This window comes from Muscardinus avellanarius (genome assembly GCF_963383645.1).
Source record: "Muscardinus avellanarius genome assembly, chromosome: 13".
Lineage (NCBI taxonomy): Eukaryota > Metazoa > Chordata > Mammalia > Rodentia > Gliridae > Muscardinus > Muscardinus avellanarius.
The window spans coordinates 34,758,116-34,777,066 of NC_137799.1; the positions used below are offsets into that span (position 1 = coordinate 34,758,116).

The 18,951-nt window shown below is 37.5% G+C and overlaps 1 protein-coding gene across 1 annotated transcript in view; it reads left to right on the forward strand.

Moving 5' to 3' along the window:
* ERP44 (endoplasmic reticulum protein 44) overlaps window positions 1-18,951 on the forward strand; it is a gene marked incomplete at its 3' end in the record, with an annotated part of 79,035 nt that overhangs the window by 13,636 nt on the left and 46,448 nt on the right. Inside the window, exon 2 of the mRNA XM_080708507.1 lies at window positions 15,024-15,096. Coding sequence (XP_080564633.1) covers window positions 15,024-15,096 — 73 coding nt within the window. The remainder of the gene's footprint in view (window positions 1-15,023; window positions 15,097-18,951) is intronic.

Below are 18,951 nucleotides of genomic sequence, written 5' to 3' on the forward strand. Positions count from 1 at the left end.
ATTCCATCTGTTGTGATGATAGGCGGGACACTAGTGGTTTTGTTTGCTTTCCATCTGTGAAAACTTTTCAGTCTGTAAATTGAAAGTTTGTAACCAGAGGAGGGTTTGTCTAACTTCCTAGAGGTTATCATTTTTCTATTGAGATGGCAAAAGTACTATAAGGCTTCTGGAAGGCATGCTAGAAAAATTTGAGAGTGAGAGAGAGCAGAAAAAAAGCAAGGTCATTCAGGTCAGATGAACAGTATTTCCTATGGATAAAGTGAGTGAGTAACCCTGGACATGGAAATTCAAGTAGTGTATCATTGAAAAATAAAGTTTGATAAAGTTTTTTGTTGTTGTTGTTTTTGTTTTTTGTGGGTCTGGGGATGGAACCCAGGGGCATTCGATGTCCGAGCTACACCTCCTGCCCGGTTTTTTATTTTTTATTTTGAAACAGGGTCTCACTGTGTTGCAGAGGGCCTCACTAAGTAGCTGAGGCTGTCTGCGAACCGCGATCCTCTGGTCTCAGCCTCCCAAATGCTGAGATTACAAGCGTGCGGCACCGAGTTTGAAGGTTAGGATGGAGCCAGAATTAGCTGTGGATTTTGTCCTCCAGTGAGCTACCGTAGACATTTGGATATAGGAAACTAACATAATTCAGCATTTTAATAAAGGTGAGTAGAATAACACTATGCAGTCTATGTATGGAAGAATAAAAGATTTAATTATAGTGATTGCTACTATAAGAAAAAGAAAACTTTCTGTGTATCAAAAGAACCACCCTTTAAAACAATGTAGTTTTTGTATAAGTAAGAACATACAAAGCTGGGTGTGGTGGCGCACACTTGTAATCCCAGCATTCAGGAGGCTGAGACCATAGGATCGCGGTTCATGGACAGCCTCAGCTACTTAGTGAGACCCTTTGCAACTCAGTGAGACCCAGTTTCAAAATAAAGAATAAAAAATAGGGCAGTGGGTATAGCTCGGAGGTCGAATGCCCCTGGGTTTCATCCTCAGACCCGTTAAAAAAAAAAAAAAAAGAACATTCATGCATACATGCACATACATGCACATAGTACTTGGTGTGCCCCTACTTCCCCACTTTCTTTTTTTCCATTACATAGTACTGAGATTGATGTTGGAATATTCACATATGAACACATAGTTGAGGGTAGTATTTCCATTAGTGAACCTCAGTCTTCCTCTTCCCCTTCCTTTAGACCTCCTCCCTGGCTCCACTGAGTTTCTCCTCCATTATCTGGAGTCCCTCTGGTATCCCAGTTACTCCCTAGCCTGCACATATTAAAGAAAACATATGCCTTTTCACTTTCTGTGACTGGCTAATCTCACTTAATGTTATCCAGGTTCTTCTATTTTCCTGCAAATGATATAATTTTTGTTCTTTATTACTGAGTAGAATTCTGTTGTGTATATTTCCCATAATTTTGTAATCTATTCATCTCTTGATAAGCACCAAGGTTGGTTCCATAATTTTCCTATGCGAATTGAGCAGCAGTGCTTATAAAGCAGGAATCAAGTAAAAATGTACATATATGTCTATAAATATATATGACCTAAATGACTTATTAATATTTGAGATCTCACATAACCATCTCAGTAGATACTGAGCGGCCATTTGACAAAAAAAAAAAAAAATCAACAACATTCTATTTTTGCTGTTTTGGGTGGTACTGGGGATTGAACCCAGGAGCATTTTCATTTTGAAGGAAGTTTTTTTTTTTTTTTTTTTGAGTCTGGGGGTGGAACCCAGGGGCATTCAACCTCTGAGCCACAACCCCTGCCCTATTTTTTATTCTTTATTTTGAAACCAGGTCTCACTAAGTTGCAGAACGCCTCATTAAGTAGCTGAGGCTGTCCACGAACTGCGATCCTCTGGTCTCAGCCTCCAGAATGCTGGGATTACAAGTGAGTGCCACTACGCCCTCCTGAAGGAAGTTTTTGATAAGTTATCACTCCCTGGACTCAAACCCATCTTCATGTTTCAGCCTCCCTCACACTGGGATTACAGGCATATACCACCATGCCCAGCTAAAATTCAATCAAACTCTTGACTTAAAGTACTAATACAAGAGGATCACAGGTTCAAGGCCAGCCTTAGACTTAGTTAGACCCTCAGTAACCTAGCAAGATTCAATTTCAAAATAAAAAATTAAAGGGACTAGATTGTAGCTTAAAAGTAAAATACTCGTGGCTTCAATTCCCAGTGCCAAAACACCAACCAGACAAAAAAGTATTAATACAGGGTTACTCACTTACCAAAAAAACCATAATCTATTTTAGCCGAAATGGCATAATCATATTTATTGAGGAGAATCTAGAAGTATTATTAAGTTTTGACAAGGGATTCACCCAAAATGTCTTGAGGGTTAAACAGTATGTTCCTAGCCGAGCATGTAGCCGGGTGTGGTGGCTCATGCTTGTAATCCCCGTGCTTGGGAGGCGGAGACAGGAGGATTGCGCAGGTGCTGGCTTAAGAGACCCTGTTTCCCAAAAATAAAATAGGTCTTGGAGTGTAGCCCGGAGGTAGAAGGGCTTCCAGGAACCCCAGTACCACCAGAAAACAAAACAAAACAAAACAGTATGTTCCTAACTGGACCACTAATTGTTCCTTCTTTCTTTACCTCTATCTTGTGGCAACTAAGAAGAAGGGAACAGACGTGAGTAAAAGAGATTCCTACATTCAGATTTTCTTTTAGCAAATCAGTGTTATTCTCTGATAGTCTTTTTGTAAGACTGCTTAGAAAGTTAAATTACTACATGGTAGTAATGGAGGTCACGAGATTGATTTAGTGGCACTGGGGTGCTCTACTTCTGGGCTATACCTCAGCCATTTATTTATTTATTTATTTATTTATTTATTTATGCAGTACTGAGGATGGAACCCAGGGGCTTTCTACCTCCGAACTACACCCCCAGCCCTATTTTTTATTTTTTATTTTGAAACAGGGTCTCACTAAGTTGCGGAGGGCCTCACTAAGTAGCTGAGGCTGTCCACGAACTGTGATCCTCCTGCCTTGGCCTCCCAAATACTGGGATTACAAGTGTGCGCCACCACGCCTGGCTCACCCTCAGCCTTTTAAAAAACATTTTATTTTTAAACGGAATCTTGCTAAGGGAACCGGCTTTAGCCTCCCAAAGACTGGGATTATAGGTGGGCACAGTTAATGATCTTTAATATATTTGAAAGCTTTGAGGCTGTCACCAATGAAATATTATACCAAATGAGGGAAAGGCAAATCTGTTTATTTTTAAATACAGATAATGTAAATAGCATGTGTTTTATGGGTCAGGATTAAAGATTCTTTCTTCCATTCATTTAATTAGGATAGGTATCTTTAACAACTATATTACTTCTCAATGACTATTTCTAAGTAATATTTCAAATTGATTTAGAAGTAATATAGTTGTGAAGATAAAGATTTTTAAAGTAAATTGTAGACTAATGCTTTAGGTCTATATAATAATAAAATTATAAGTGCCGAGCATGGTGGCACACGCTTGTAATCCCAGCGCTTGGGAGGCTGAGACAGGAGGATCACACAGGTTCAAAGCCAGCTTCGGCTACTGAGTGAGGCTCTCAGCAACTTAGTGAGACTCTGTTTCCAAATAAAGTATAAAATAGGTCTGGAAGTGTAGCCCCAAGGTAGAAAGCTCCTGGGTTTCACTCCCAGTACCACACACAAAAAAATTATATTGTGATTTGTTAATAAAATGCTTACCCTAGAACACAGTACTCAGGAATAAGAAGCTATAAAGTCTGAGTCATTCAAGAACAAAGCAAATGTGGAAAATAAGAAGCCAGATATTTCAGTAAAGAAGTTTTTCATTGGAGGCTGCTTACTTGTCACGAACAGTCAGGGCCATATGTTTAGTAGTAAAATAAAGTCATTCTTTTGTGTAGGAGGTATTTCCTTCACATTTTACAGCGTAGAGTGTATATGCCTTATACCAACAGCACAAAGTTGATAAATAAAAGGGTTAACTAATTTATTATACAATTTAGGAGATACCAGTGTCTGTTCTGTATAAACCTAGAAACTTTATTTTTAGAATGCTAAATGAAAACTTTAGTAATATCATTTTTTAGTATCCTAAACCATTGTAGCTTACCCACTAAAGTATAATGGCTGTCTTCCTTTCTGGTCTCATTTCCCCATTCCTCCATCTCCGGAATATTGCTTCCTTGTCTCAGGGTCCACTTCTTGGGGGAGCCCAAGTGAATACAGGCTGTCGTGTTTTCTGTAAAATTTTCCGTATTTTGACAATGGCTGCTGTCATCCTCGCAGTGTCATTTACATGTTGCTCTACTCCAGGGTTAGCTATACACCAGCTTTTGGGCTTGATTAGATTGACGTCAAGTTAAGTTTTGTTGTTGTTAGTGGTACTTTCTATAGTACCTAGCATAGGTACTATACTATACTATAGACTATACTATACTGTACTATAGTATACTATACTATACTATACTATACTATAGACTACTCAGTGAATATTTGTAGAATGAATGAACAAGATTGGGTGAGCCAACATTTCTACTCTCTGTTAAAAAGCTTTCTGGTACTATGACAAAATACTTGAGAAAATTAACTTAAAAGGAGGATAAATTTATTTTGGTTCATGGTTTCAGAGGTTTCAGTCCATGATCACTTGGCCCTGTTGCCCTTTGGCCACTGTCAAGGCATTACATCACGGTGAACAGCATGTGATGGAGGAGGCTACTCACTCAGTGGTGACTGGAAAGTAGAGAGAAGAAAGGGCTAGGGTTCCAATTTCTCGTCTAAAACACTCCTCCAGTGACTTAACTTCCTTCCTCTAGACCCCTCCTCCTAAGTTTCCCGTACCATTAGTGTTACAGGCTGGCATCCAAGCCTTAAGCACATGGCACTTGTAGGAGGTTTGAGATCCAAACCATGGCACTCTCTTAAGGAAACTTCCTTTCATCAGGTATCATGGGCAGGAAGTAGAGTGCAACTCAAAGTAGAACAGTTATGCCATGCGCAATGGCTCACACCTGTAATCCCAGTATGTGGGAAGCTGAGACAGGAGGAGGGTTGCAGGTTTAAGAGCAACCTCAGAATTTAGTAAGACCCTGTTTCAAAATGAAAATAAAATCAGGCTGGGGTGGGTGTGTAGCTCAGGTAGAGTGTCCCTGGGTTCAATTTCTAGTACCACAGAAGAAAAGAAAAGAAAAATCTTATTGTTATACTCCAACGGGCCTGACCATACAACACAGAGAAGGAGAGATTTATATGCTCAGTTTCTTGGAGATTTTTGGTTCAGTCCATGTGAAACTGGGGTCTGTGAATCTCAGGGCAAGGCGTCAGGAAGCAGAGATGAAGAGAGCACACAGGCTCCTCTTCTCACATTACAGAGAGTGGAAGCACAGGGATCAGTGACCATACAGAATCCAAGGCCACACCTTAGGGGCCTCTTCCTCTAGCCTACCCCACCCGCCTAGGTTACCACCCAGATAAATCCATCATAAATCCGTTGTAATGAATAGGATATTCCTCATCGCTACCACTCCCATGTTCAAAGGGTGTGTACAGAAAAAAGAAAACCATTCTCAGCTTGACTTTTCTCCTGATTCGATGCTTTGTCAGTATTGCAATTGCTAGAACTAGAAGAGCAAAATAATCTTTTTCACACATCAAGAAGCTCATCCCAGCTCAGGAAATCTCTTAATAACAAGGTTCTCTCTGTAGGCCAGAAAGGTACATAATTTCATCCATTTTTAGATATAGTGACAAATCATAGGTGACATCAATTTTTAGAGAAAATCCATGTGTGATCAAATAATTGCAAACATTTATGAATTATAACAATTTATTTTTACTTGTTCATGGTTGTTACTGGCTGAATTTGAGTTTTGGGGTTATATTACCTATATTTAATTTTTTTAATAAAGAATTTGTAATCCCAAACATGTCTGCACATATTTTGAGTTAGAGTAATGCTTGTTATATTCGGATGTTTCTTTATAAGTACAGATTAGTTCTGATAGACCAAACACGTGTTGCACTGATTGTATAGGACAGTTATGTCTGAGCAATTTAAGGGTTAAAGCAGCTTGCCAGTGTTACTCTATACTTAGTCTATTTTCCCTTTCTCTCTGAACTTCTAGCTCATTATACTGCTTCTGAGAGTACTAACAGAATGAGATATGCCTTGATTGATACCCAGCTTCAAGGCCCTTAGTTCCTGTCAGCCTCAGCTTCTTTTCCCCAGGGACCTTTCAACATCTCCAAGTTCCTTGCAGCTAGCTGCAAACCTTTATGCTTCTGTTGCCTGCCAGCTTAATGCAAAACTGAGAGTAGGAGCGGACTGACATTGTAGTCGGAGAGGTGGCCTCCTGGGAGGAGAAGCACCTGGGTCTCAAGGCATTGAGACTTCAGGTGGTAGCTTGACTTGTCAATCTGAAGTAGAAATGGAAGGAAGCGGTTGACTGATATATCACTTTTTTTTTTTTTTTTTTTTTTTTTTGCTATAGGAAAGACATTGTAAAAGGCTTTGAGACTCTCCCAACAGAAAGACAAGTAAATGAAAGGGTTAGCAAATACACTAAGCTATTACTGCAGAATGCTGGAGGAAGTGATGCCACCGACAACAGTAATGCCACAGGGATGGAAACATCCTCCATTGACGTTTCTATTTTACACCAGTAATTTCATGCAGAAATATCTACTTAAACTATTTTTAAGTAGAAGGCAGTCTACTTTAAAAAATTAGCATCTATGTGAATTTCTCATAATATTACAGATGCTGTATTTTCTAAATTCACAGCAAAATCCATGTCATTCCAGAATTGTCACAAATGAATCTTACTTGTTCTTGTGTATTTGTTTGCGGTTGCAACTTGTAGTGTTTAAAATGCGTTTACATGCTTACTGCTTGCATAAAAAGGTATACTCTCTAAAGGAATGCTTTCTAAAGGCTAATGTACGGAGGGATTGTTATAGTTAGATATAAAATGTCCCCTAAAGAGCTCATTTATTAATATTCAGGGTTGATATAATTGAGTCATGAGGGTTGTAATCCCAGAAGTGAAGAAATCCATAGTAATGGATTTACCTGGGTGGTACCTGTAGGCCAGTAGAGTGTGGCTGCAGGAGGTGGTCTCCGGGGTGCTGCCTTGGAGATGATGTATGTGGTTTCTCCTCCCATGGCTCCATCTCTTCCTTCTGGGATTTATGATGTGAGCACAGCCATGTGCCCTCCTTTTCTTTGCTTACTGTCAACATACCCTCAGATCCTAGATTCCTGGCCTCACATGGACTAAACCTGACACCATCAGAAAACAAATCTTCTTTCATCTCATTTACATGGTCAGTCTTTAAGATTATAGCTGCAAGGATGCTGACCAGAAGGGACAGTCTGGGGATCTTATTAAATGAAGGTTCTGCCGGGCGTGGTGGCGCACGCTTGTAATCCCCGCGCTTGGGAGGCAGAGAAAGGAAGATCGCGCAGGTTAGAAGCCAGCCCGCGCGCTGGCTTAGGAGAACCTGTTTCCAAATAAAAATGTAAAAATAGGTCTGGGAGTGTAGCCCAGAGGTAGAAGGGCTTCCAGGAACCCCAGTACCACCAAAAAAAAAAAAAAAAATGAAGGTTCTGATTCACAAGGTTTGGGCTGGGTCCTGACATTCTTCATTTCTTCAGCTTCCATTGCTGCTGGTCAGGGGCTGTACTTTGAATAGCAAGGTTTTAGGATATTAAGTTTTAAACACATTCACTGGGAATACTTCTTGTTTTCTAAACTCATGTCATAATGGAACACATGAAGCCTAGCAAATGCTTCAGTGGACATGGATCTTGTTAACAAATAATCATTTGATAACTTATTCTGCCTGATGTTTTATTAGCATCTGGTCGTACTCGTCCCAAGTCATTATTTTTCACTTTAAATATAGCACAATACAAGAAATGTTGGTTTTTTATCTATTAATCTAACATCACTTTTCTTTTTCTGACCATAATTTACTGATATTATAATGAACAATGTAGTATTTTGATGTATGTATATGCTGTGAAATTATTAAATTAAGCTAATTACAATGTCTATCACCTTATATATCTAACATTTTTATGAGAACATTTAAAATCTAATCTCTTAACAACTTTCAAATAAACTTTCATTATTAATTAGAGTCACATGCTGTACATAATAGATCTCAAAGTTGTTCGTACATTTCAATAGTGCATGTGCTCAAGTGCCTGTACCTCATGCAAAAGAACATTTGAGGGAGGGGATCAGGGAAGGGATTATGAGCTCATGATAGCTCCTAGGCAGAGATGTAGAGGACCTTTTCCTAGGAGTGGGAAGATTCCTTCTAAGTCCATGAATTCTCATCAAGTATTGTGCTTTTCACTGTCAACTCATTAAAAGCAAATTGTAGTGGAGATTTCAATTTGAGAACTTTACTTTCCTCAAACATGTAAAAATTTTTGTTAGCTCTTCTCATTTTGGGGCCCTTTGCTCCCACGTCTCATCTCTAGCGCCCTCTCTCTGAATTGTTAGAATTTAACATAATCTATTCATTGGCCTATGTAGTCATTTATTTAGTACCTATTTGAATGCTTTTTTTTTTTGTACAAAGAGGGTCTGAGCAGTCAGTGATCTGTGTCATACAAAACTGAATAAGGTGCAGTCTCTGCTTTCAAACTTCATGTGATCTATTGGAGGAAGGAACTTTCTAGCACAAATAGCCATTTTAAGAATACAATTAATGTATGTCTTTCTTTAAGAAAAAAATAATAATAATGTGGTTGCTGGAAGTGGTGGCACACGCCTATAACGCCAGTATGTGGAAGGCTAAGTCAAGAAGATAGCAAATAAGAAGACAGCCTTAGTTTAGCAAGGCCCTAAGCGTCCCTTTTCAAAATAAAATGGAGCTAGGAGTATAGCTCAGCTGTAGGGCACCCCTGGATTCAATCCCCAGTGCCATACACACATACAAAATAATAATAATTATTATATGTTAATACCCTACAGAAAATGCTCTAGTTCACAGTGGAGAGAAATGAATCACCATTGTCTGCGACCTTGAGGAAAAACTTCACAGAAAAGGTAGCTTTTGAACTGGGTCCTGAAAACTAGATGTTCCAACAGAGAAAACTGCATGAGCAAAGTAGGAGAATAATGCGACCTATTTTAGGAATTGTAGTCAGTGTAGGTCCCTTGCATTCTTGGATTTATAACTTCCAGAATTTGGACAGTTTGTGAGCAGCCTTTGGAAGAATCATGTAGCAATTTTTCTGGGTTACTGGTTTTATTACCTTGCTTAGAGCCTAGTGTTTCAATTCAGTGATATCATAGTCTATTTTTATTCTTCTCTGTTTACATTCATTCTGTTTTTTAGTTTACCATGTTACATGAGAGGACATTGTAGGATTAATAATTTAGGATTTGTGAAGATCTTCATGCAGTTCCTCTTAGTTACTAATGATCTACTAAATGTAGAATGACAACTAATTAATTGCCTGAACTAGGACCCACAAAAGGGGTCATGTTATTAATGAAATCCCAGGGCAATAGGTATGAACTGAGGTCTCTCAAATAAGCCAGAGGTTATGGACAAATAGAATATATGGTTACTCTAAATGGATTCATTTTAGTTGGAGTGTGGGGGGTATGAATGGAAGTAGTAGAATGTGACTCAGGAAAAGGCAGTACAGGCTAGTTTGTGAATGGCCCGAAATGCCAGGTGTAGGAGTGAGACTTTTATACTATAGTCAGAAAACCCTGAGCGGTTTTATGGTAGAGGAATTGATATTCATGAAGCAGCATTCAGAGAGATTAGTCTGGCCTCTCCAGGCAAGCTAAATTGAAAAGAGACATTTAATTTAAAGAGTCTGGTAAAGCCAAGCATTGTGGCTCAAGTTTGTAATCCCAATACTTGGGAGGCTGAGACAAGAGAGCCTGAGCAATTTAGCAAGACACTGTTTCAAAACAAAAAACAAAATAGAGCTGGGAGTGTATCTCAAATGTAAAACACTTGTGACTTCAATCCCTAGTACCAAAATAAATAAAAGTAAAAAATTTTAAAAAAAAGTGTTGTAGTAGTTCCCATTAATAATATATTTATTTGTTTGTTTGTTTGTTTGTTTGTTTGTTTATTGGTGGTACTGGGGGTGGAACCCAGAGGCTTTCTACCTCGGGGCTATACTCCCAGACTTTTTTTTTTATATTTTATTTGGAAACAGGGTCTCACTAGGTTGCTGAGAGCCTCACTAAGTAGCTGAGTCTGGCTTCGAACCCGTGCGATCCTCCTGACTCAGCCTCCCAAGCGCGGGGATTACAAGCGTGTGCCACCACGCCCGGCTAAGAATATATTTAGATGGTAACTGCTGGTCTTAATGGGGAAATTTATTTATTTTTAAACTTAAATACAGAGAAGCTTTAATAATGTATTTCTAATATATATTGATAATTCATAATTTTGAAGATTTTGTTGGATTAGTGTCTTATTCAGTTGTTAATTTTTTTTTTTTTATGGTATAGGGGATGGAACTTAGGGGCATTCTACCTCCGGGCTACACCCCCAGCCTTATTTTTGATTCTTTATTTTGAAACAGGGTCTCACTGAGTTACAAAGGGCCTCACTAAGTAGCTGAGACTGTCCACGAACAGTGATCCTCCTATCTTAGCCTCCAGAATGCTGGGATTACCAGTGTGAGCCACCATGCCCGGCTTAATTGTTGATTTTTTTTAAAAAAAAGGACTGGAGCTTGGGTTTAGCAGTGAGTGCCAGAGTATTTGTGTGTGGTAGTAGAGCCATGGATACATGTTATTATAGCAATTAAAATCCCACTTAACATTGAGATAGGGCTTTAAAAATGGTTTCAAATTTTATTTCTAAAATATCTTATCATGAGTTAACTTTAATTATCTGTATCTTGTTTCAACTAATCTAGAGAGTTTTAATTTCTCAGTATCCCCCATTCCCTTCATTTACTCTTTTTCTGTCTTGATCTTGTGGAACAGGTTGGATTATTGGAGAAGGGGGAGTCACTTTCTACCAGGAAAACCAAAGCTTTCTGGAAAAGGGGATCAGTCCTTAGAGAGCTGATCATGCAGTGGTAGGAAGACAGCATGTCAGGTTAATAGACCAGTAGACCATGTAAGGAAGCAGGAAGATCAGTGGGGCCGCTGGCCAGCTTCAAAAGATACAGCGTGCATCTAGTGCACTGGTTTGGCTAGCTAATGCCATGGAGGATACAGGGAAGTTTAAGGAAAGAAACGCTTTGTAGTTCTCACAGGCACCTCAGTTTTTAAAAACCCTCTTTGTCACAGAAGAAAGCATTCTTTACTTGCTTTAAAGCTAGTTTGTTACTGTTTCTTAAATGAGTTTTTGTGTAATATTGCCTGTTTCACTGGTGTGCCTTTCTCTTAGATAAGATCTCATCGTTAGATATCTGAGACTGAAATGTTTAATAGCTGGTACAGTAAATGTATGTTGGAGTAATCTAATGAATTGTGGATGCTGACTGGGAAGTCTCCCTGTCCACTACTTTCTTAGCAAGAAAATAAGCTAATGCTCTAAAGAGAATGGCCAAGTTGTAAAATAGTTCCTAAATTTATTTGAGAGTCTGTATGCTTATATAGGCTCTCATATTGATAATAATGTTCATCATTAAAGGCTATTTTCTCCGTGACTATTAAGATCTGTTAAAAATTTCTTCATTCGTTTTTGTTTAAAATTTTTTTTAAGTTTCCTTCAAGTCTAAAAAAAAAAATGATTCCCATCCTCACTTCTTGACCTGGAGCTACTTGTCTTTATTTTACTTAAGCCCTATAACATTTGACACATAAAGATTTTTCCCTAAAAGAATCTTATTTCTGCTCAAGGCTGACATGAAAAGAAACAATTTGTCAGACTTGGGAAGCTTGCTAAGAATTCAAATAAACAACCTGCCTTTCCTTTTATACTGCATATTAATAGAAATGTTAATGATAATAGGAGACTCCTTGTTTACTCCCTTCAGGGAGGAGATACTGAGTTGGTTAGAGACAGCTTCTTGCTTTGGGCTATCTGAACAAGCACCACTGTGACCTAAATGCCAGTCTGTCAGTTGCATATTCATCAGTACAGTGTTTTAAAGTAGTTGTTATCTGTTTAATATAGCCCAATTGATCATTGCTTTATTTATGCTATTACCTAGCATATAAATGTTTTTGCCATATAAATATTTCAAAATAAGAAGCAGTTTAGAATTTAAGATTAAATTGAGGGTGGGCATTGGGGAGGGAAAAAAGGAGGACCAAGTAAAGAAACAGTTCAAATAATGTCCATATATGAAGGTATCACTGCCAATCTCGCTAACATGCACAGGGAGGATGTCGTAGGGGGAGATGCAGAGGGAAATGTATTAATTGGTGTGCACATGTACATTTGTATCACTTTGCATATCACTATGATGAATAATTATACTGATAAAAGTGTATTAAAAATTCTCTGTGAACATATATTTGAGTAGGCAATAGCTAGCTCCTCAAGTTTAAATGTACCAAATAAAAGTATATTTATATTTGATAGGTAGTAACTCTTAATTTAGGCTCCAAAGACCACTATCTATAATCTGGCATTTGTCACATTTATTCCGCTCTTTACCATCACTGCTAATTTGAGAGCTCCTTGAGGCAGAGCATACTGTGCTTTATGTATTTGTCCCCTCAGTACTTGGTAGGCACTCTATACATAATTTTGAGTTCTTTACCGACTTGACTTTGTTAATGACCAACATTTTTACTGTGTGATAATTGTTTTTTGTCCTTTAGTTTTTTCTCTAGCACACAGCTATAAAATTTTGCTGTACTAATATAATTGGGTTCTACAGTAATTTCAAGTTGGTTATAAACTCATGAGAGAAGGATCTGGTAGTGAGATGTTCAGTGATTGTAGAAGAGAAAAATTTTTTTCCTCATCCATATCTAGGTTCATGGCTGAGACATCTGTAACAAAAGACAGATTAATAAGAGAAGAGTATGCACATTTATTTATATAGTATAAGTTTTATGTGACTGGATGTCCTTCGAAACGATGACCTAAAGAAATAGGGAAAAGTATGCTTTTTTTGGTGAAAAGTTTACAGTCATGGAGAAAGTAGTATAAATGGACGAAAGGGGATATGATCTAATGATAATGTCCTGATTCTTCTTGGTATCTCTATGGATTAAGAGATAGGGAGATTCTTTTCTTCCAGGTCTAGGGAGGATAACTCTCATGAGGGTCTTATGACCTACTTTAGAAGATCAGAGAATTGTTTATGGAAATGGGCAGGAGAAGGTCAGAAACATCTTTCTGCTTCTGCTGTATTCTCAAATACCAAGGCAAGGTATTGTGCTGTTAGTATATCCTGAACCACACCAATAATAAATAATGACGAGTGAGGAAATTCTCATCTTTCCATTAAATTTCAAGACATTAAAAATAGCAAAATTCCACCAATAACTTAAAAAAATAGCAAAATTACTTATATAAGTAAGATTATTTGGAGATCATTTAGCCTTTAAGAAAATCATTTAGCCTTTAAGAAAATATAATTTACTGGTTACCGGAGGACACTTACTGGCCACACCATTATGGTAACAGTAATATAAGACTTAGTCTTTTCCTTAGGTGTTTTCTCAGAAAAAACCAAATCTATAAAGTTAGCTGGGATTATTTACATGCTAGCATGAACATGTCTCTTATTTAGACTGAATTATTGGTGAATTATAAATTTTTTAGTTGCCACTGTTATGCTACAGTAACCATGAAATGGATGATCAAAGGAATACTTTTGAGTATTCTGATTAGAACCTGACGTTATTTGTTCCTCAATAAAAGCAGTGATATGGTGAGTGAATTTCCATACACAAGCTGTGTTTTGAATAAAAACTCTATGATCAACAAATACAGTGTTTCCAAAGATTTAACCTAAGAGTAAATACTACTTTTTAAGATAAGTAAAAATAGGGCTGGGCGTGGAGGCGCACACTTGTAATCCCCGTGCTTGGGAGGCGGAGACAGGAGGATCGTGCAGGTTCAAAGCCAGTCTCAGCTGGCTTAAGAGACCCTGTTTCCAAATAAAAAAAGTAGAAAAATAGGTCTGGGAGTATAGCCCAGAGGTAGAAGGGTTTCCAGGAACCCCAGTACCACCAAACCAAACCAAACCAAACCAAACCAAAAAGTAAAAATAAGCTAGGTGTGGTGGTACACGCTTGTAATCTCAGAACTCCGTGGGCTGAGACCGGAGGGTCGCAGTTCGCCAACAGCCTCAGCTACTTAGTGAGGCCCTCCACAACTTTTTGAGACCCTGTTCCAAAATAAAGAATATATATAGGGCAGGGGATTTAGCTCGGAGGTAAAATGTCCCCGGGTTCCATCCCCACACCCGCAAAAAAAAAAAAAAACAAAAAACAAAACTTTGGATTTGGGGCACATTAAAGTGAAAGCAAAATCATTCTTTTTCTAATTTAATTATCTCCTACTTGACACAGTGCTTCCAGTCTACAATTGGTGAAAGTCTTTCTTGGTTCTTCATTATTTTGTTTTACTTTAGAAACATGATAGGATGGAATTGTACAAAACCAGATTAGCTTTGGTTTTATGTTAATACTTTCAAAACTGATAATATGGCAAATATTTTCTTGTGCTGTAAAGTTGTTGCAAGCATTCATTTAAATGGGTAAATAAAGCTGGATGTGGTGGTTCACGCTTGTAATCTTAGCATTTAGGAGACTAAGACAGGAGGATTGTGGTTCAAATTCTCAGACAGCCTCAGCTACTACTTAGTGAGGCCCTTTGCAACTCAGAGAGACCCTGTTTCAAAATAAAGAATGAAAAGTAGGGCTGGGGGTATAGCTCGGAGGTAGAATGCCCCTGGGTTCCATCCCCAGTACCACCCCCCGCCAAAAAAAATCATCAACTAGTAAGTGATTTTCTAAGGAACAAATGGAATCAACTCCATTCATAATTCTCTTAGATTGCTTCATTTGCTTTTTGTAGAAACATTTATTAATATCACACTTTTTATATTTTCAGGTAACCTGGGTTTTTACTCCTGTGACAACTGAAATAACAAGTCTTGACACAGAGAATATAGATGAAATTTTAAGTAAGTACATCAATATTTTTAAAATATAGTTCCTTCTCTATGAAGAGTTTATATGCAAAGACAAAATAAAACCTCAGTTACATAGAATACTTGAAGAGCTGGCTTTGTAATTCTATGGAATTTTATGACTTACTGAATTAAAATAAATACTTTGATTTTTATTTTTAGTAAAATTTCTTAAAATGTGTAAGTCTTTTCTGTGTCATAAGTAAAATTTGTACTCTTTTATTTCTTTTTCTAGATAAAGATATTATTTATTTATTCATTTATTTTTACGATATTTGAGATTATACCCACCGGTACTCTATCTCCAAGCTACACCCCCAGCCGTATTTTACTTTTTGTTTTGAAATTGGGTCTCTTAGGTTGCTGAGAATCTCACTAAATTGCAGAGACTGGTTTTGAACCTGTAATTTTTTCTGTCTTAGCCTTCCAAGTTACTGGGATTACAGCTACCACACCCAGCTTTAGATACCATTTTTTACTTTGCCTAAAGTATTCTTCTAAAGCCTATTTAAAGCCTAGAGTTCCCACTGTGTAAAACTAAATTATGTCCTTAGGACATAGCCTTCACTTTTGTTTTCTTCTTATACTTTTATCAAATCACTTATTCTGATCTCCTTTTTTAAAAAATTTATTTTATTGAAAGTACATGTTATACATTTAATCTGTATTTGGTGCCCCCTCCCCCCCGTTTCCCTTCCCCCTCCCAATACTTAATACCCAAGCTAACCTTGCTATATTCGTACTTTTACACCTATTTGGAAATAGCCGCTTATCAGTCAAGTTCAGCCTCTTTCCTTTCTTAGTTTTCCATTCAAACTTTGCTGAGATTTCCCTTCCATTATCTGGAGTCCCTCTGGTATCCCCAGTGCTCACTCGTTTGGGCATATTAGAGGAAACATATGTCCATTCTCTGTGTTTGGCTGATCTCACTTAACATAATGCTTTCCAGCCCTTTCCATCTTCTTACAAATGACGTGATTTTGTTCTTCTTTATAGCTGAATAGAATTCCATTGTGTGTATTTCCCATAACTTTGCAAACCATTCATCTGTTGATGGGGGCCTAGGTTGTTTCCAAATTTTGGCTATTACAAATTGTGCTACTATGGACATAGGTATGCATATGTTGCTGTAGTTCTCTGTTTTCAACCCCTTTGGAAAAATACCCAGGAGTGGTAAAGCTGGATCGTATGTTGGATCTATTCCCAGTTTTCTAAGGAATCTCTACACAGATCTCCATAGTGGCTGAACTAGTTTGCACTCCCACCAACAATGTAAAAGAGTTCCTCTTTCCCCACATCCTCGCCAGCATTTATTATTGTTTGATTTCTTTATGCTTGCCAATCTGACTGGGGTTAGATGGAATCTCAGTGTAGTTTTGATTTGCATCTCCCTGATGGCTAATGATGAAGAACATCTTTTCATGAATCTATTGGCCATTTGTATCTCCTCTTTTGTAAAGTGTCTATTCATTTCAGTTGTCCATTTCTTGATTGGGTTGTTTGTTTTGCTAGTGCAGAGTCTTTTGAGCTCTTTGTATATTCTGGATATTAGCCCCCCTATCGGAGTGGTGACTGGTAAAGATCTTCTCCCATTCTGTAGGCTTCCTCTTTAGGTTCTTGATGGTTCCCTTTGATGAGAAGAAACTTTTTAGTTTGATGCTATCCCACTTGTTGATTCTTGCTTTAATTTCCTGAGCTTTGGAGGTTTTGTTGAGAAAGTTACTGCCTGTGCCTATATGTTGTAGTGATGAGCCTATGTTCTCCTCTAATAATTTCACAGTCTCTGGTCTGATTTCTAAGTCTTTGATCCATCTCGAGTTGATTCCTGTGCATGGTGAGATATAGGGGTTTAGTTCCATCTTTCTACAAATGGATAGCCAGTTCTCCCAGCACCATTTGTTGAAAAGGCTGTCTTTTCTCCAGCGTATGAGTTTGGCCCCTTTGTCAAAGATTAATTGACTGTAGGTGTGTGGATTTGTTTCTGTATCTTCTATTCTGTTCCACTGGTCAGTGTACCTCTTATTGTGCCAGTACCATGCTGTTTTTACTACTATTGATCTATTGTATAGTTTGAAGTCTGGGATTCTGATGCCTCCTGCGTGATTCTTGTTGCTGAGAATTGCTTTGGCTATTCTGGGTCTTTTCTTTTTCCATATAACGTTCATGATTGCTTTTTCTCGGTCTGTGAAGAATGTAGTTGGTATTTTAATGGGAATTGCATTGAATCTATAAATCATTTTTGGCAGAATGGCAATTGTGATGACATTTATTCTGCCTATCCACGAGCACGGGAGATCTTTCCATCTTCCAAGGTCTTCATTTTCTTTCTTTAATGTTTTATAGTTTTTTTTTATTTTTTTTATTTTTTTTATTGGTGCACTGTATTCATACATCATAGTAGGATACATACTTTTGTAGACATACTTGCACACTTTTCCCAGTCAGCCCCCACCCATTCCCCACCCCATTCTCTCCCTATCCCTCCCTCCCATGCTTGGCTTAGTAGTTGACATCTAGTATTATGGCAATTTATCTAAAATTAAAAATGGTAATCTCACATAACAGTTTCATTTGTCTGATACCAAGCTTTTGATGACTTAAAGATGACATTTCAATATTTCTTTTTGCTTTCTTTCTTACCAGAGAATATTTTTTTCTATTTTTTAGGTGAAACTATCATATATTTGTATATTTATTTTTCAGAAAAAAATCTATCCTAAAATGGAATATGGACTCTGGGTACCCAAAATGATCTTGAAAAAGAACAAAGCTAGAAGATATATATTTTCTGATTTCAAACCATATAAAGCTACAATAATTGAAACAGTGTAGTACTATTCTAAAGGCAGATATATAAACCATTGGAGTTAAATAAAGCCTAGAGCTAAATTCTTCCCTATATTGTCAAGTTATTTTTGACAAGGTTTCCACGAACATTTGGTGGTGGAAATATTAATCTTTTAACTAAATATTGTTGAAACATAATAATTACATGGAAAAGAATACAATTGGACCCTTACCTAATCCCATATACAAATATTAACTCAAAATAGATAAAAGACCTAAATATAAATCTTAAGACTATAAACTTTTAGGAGAAAATCTGGGTCATTAAACCTCACAACATTGAAATTGGCAGTGATTTCTTGGTTATGATTTCAATGGCACAGGCAACAGAAGCGTATACAAACTCCCTAAAAAATAAAAAAAATATTGTATATCCAAAGACAATGTAAACAGAGTCAACAGTTACTAATAGAATGGGATAAAATATTTCCAATTGCTATATCTGAAGGTATATTAATATTCCAACTAGAAATCCTAAAAATTAACAACAATAAAGGCAAACAATACCCTTTAGAGATAGGTAAAAGACTAACATAAATAATGAATCTCCACAGATAATCAGTCTTAGTTGTCTGTTGGATAGAAAATCTTGTTTCTCTAGTTCTGGTGTGTGTTACCTATTTCTTCTTTGTAGTTAATCTCTTTGAGTATTTTCTCTAGTGCTGGTTTTGAAGACAAATTCCTTCAGTTTCTGTTTGTCATGGAAGCTTCTTATTTCTCCATCTAATTTGATAGAAAGTTTTACTGTGTAGGAAATTTTTGGCTGGAAGTTGTTTTCTTTCAGAATTGGGAATATGTTACTCCAAGCCCTTCTGGTTCTCATAACTTGGTTTGGGAAGTCTGGAGTGATTCTAATTGGCTTGCCTCTGAATGTCACTTGGCCCTTTGCTTTTGTTGCCTTTAAGATTCTCTGCTTGGCTTCCACATTGGTCATTTTGACAATTATGTGGCGTGGGGATCCTCTTCTCCGATCCTGTCTAAAGGGAGTTCTATAAGTTTCCT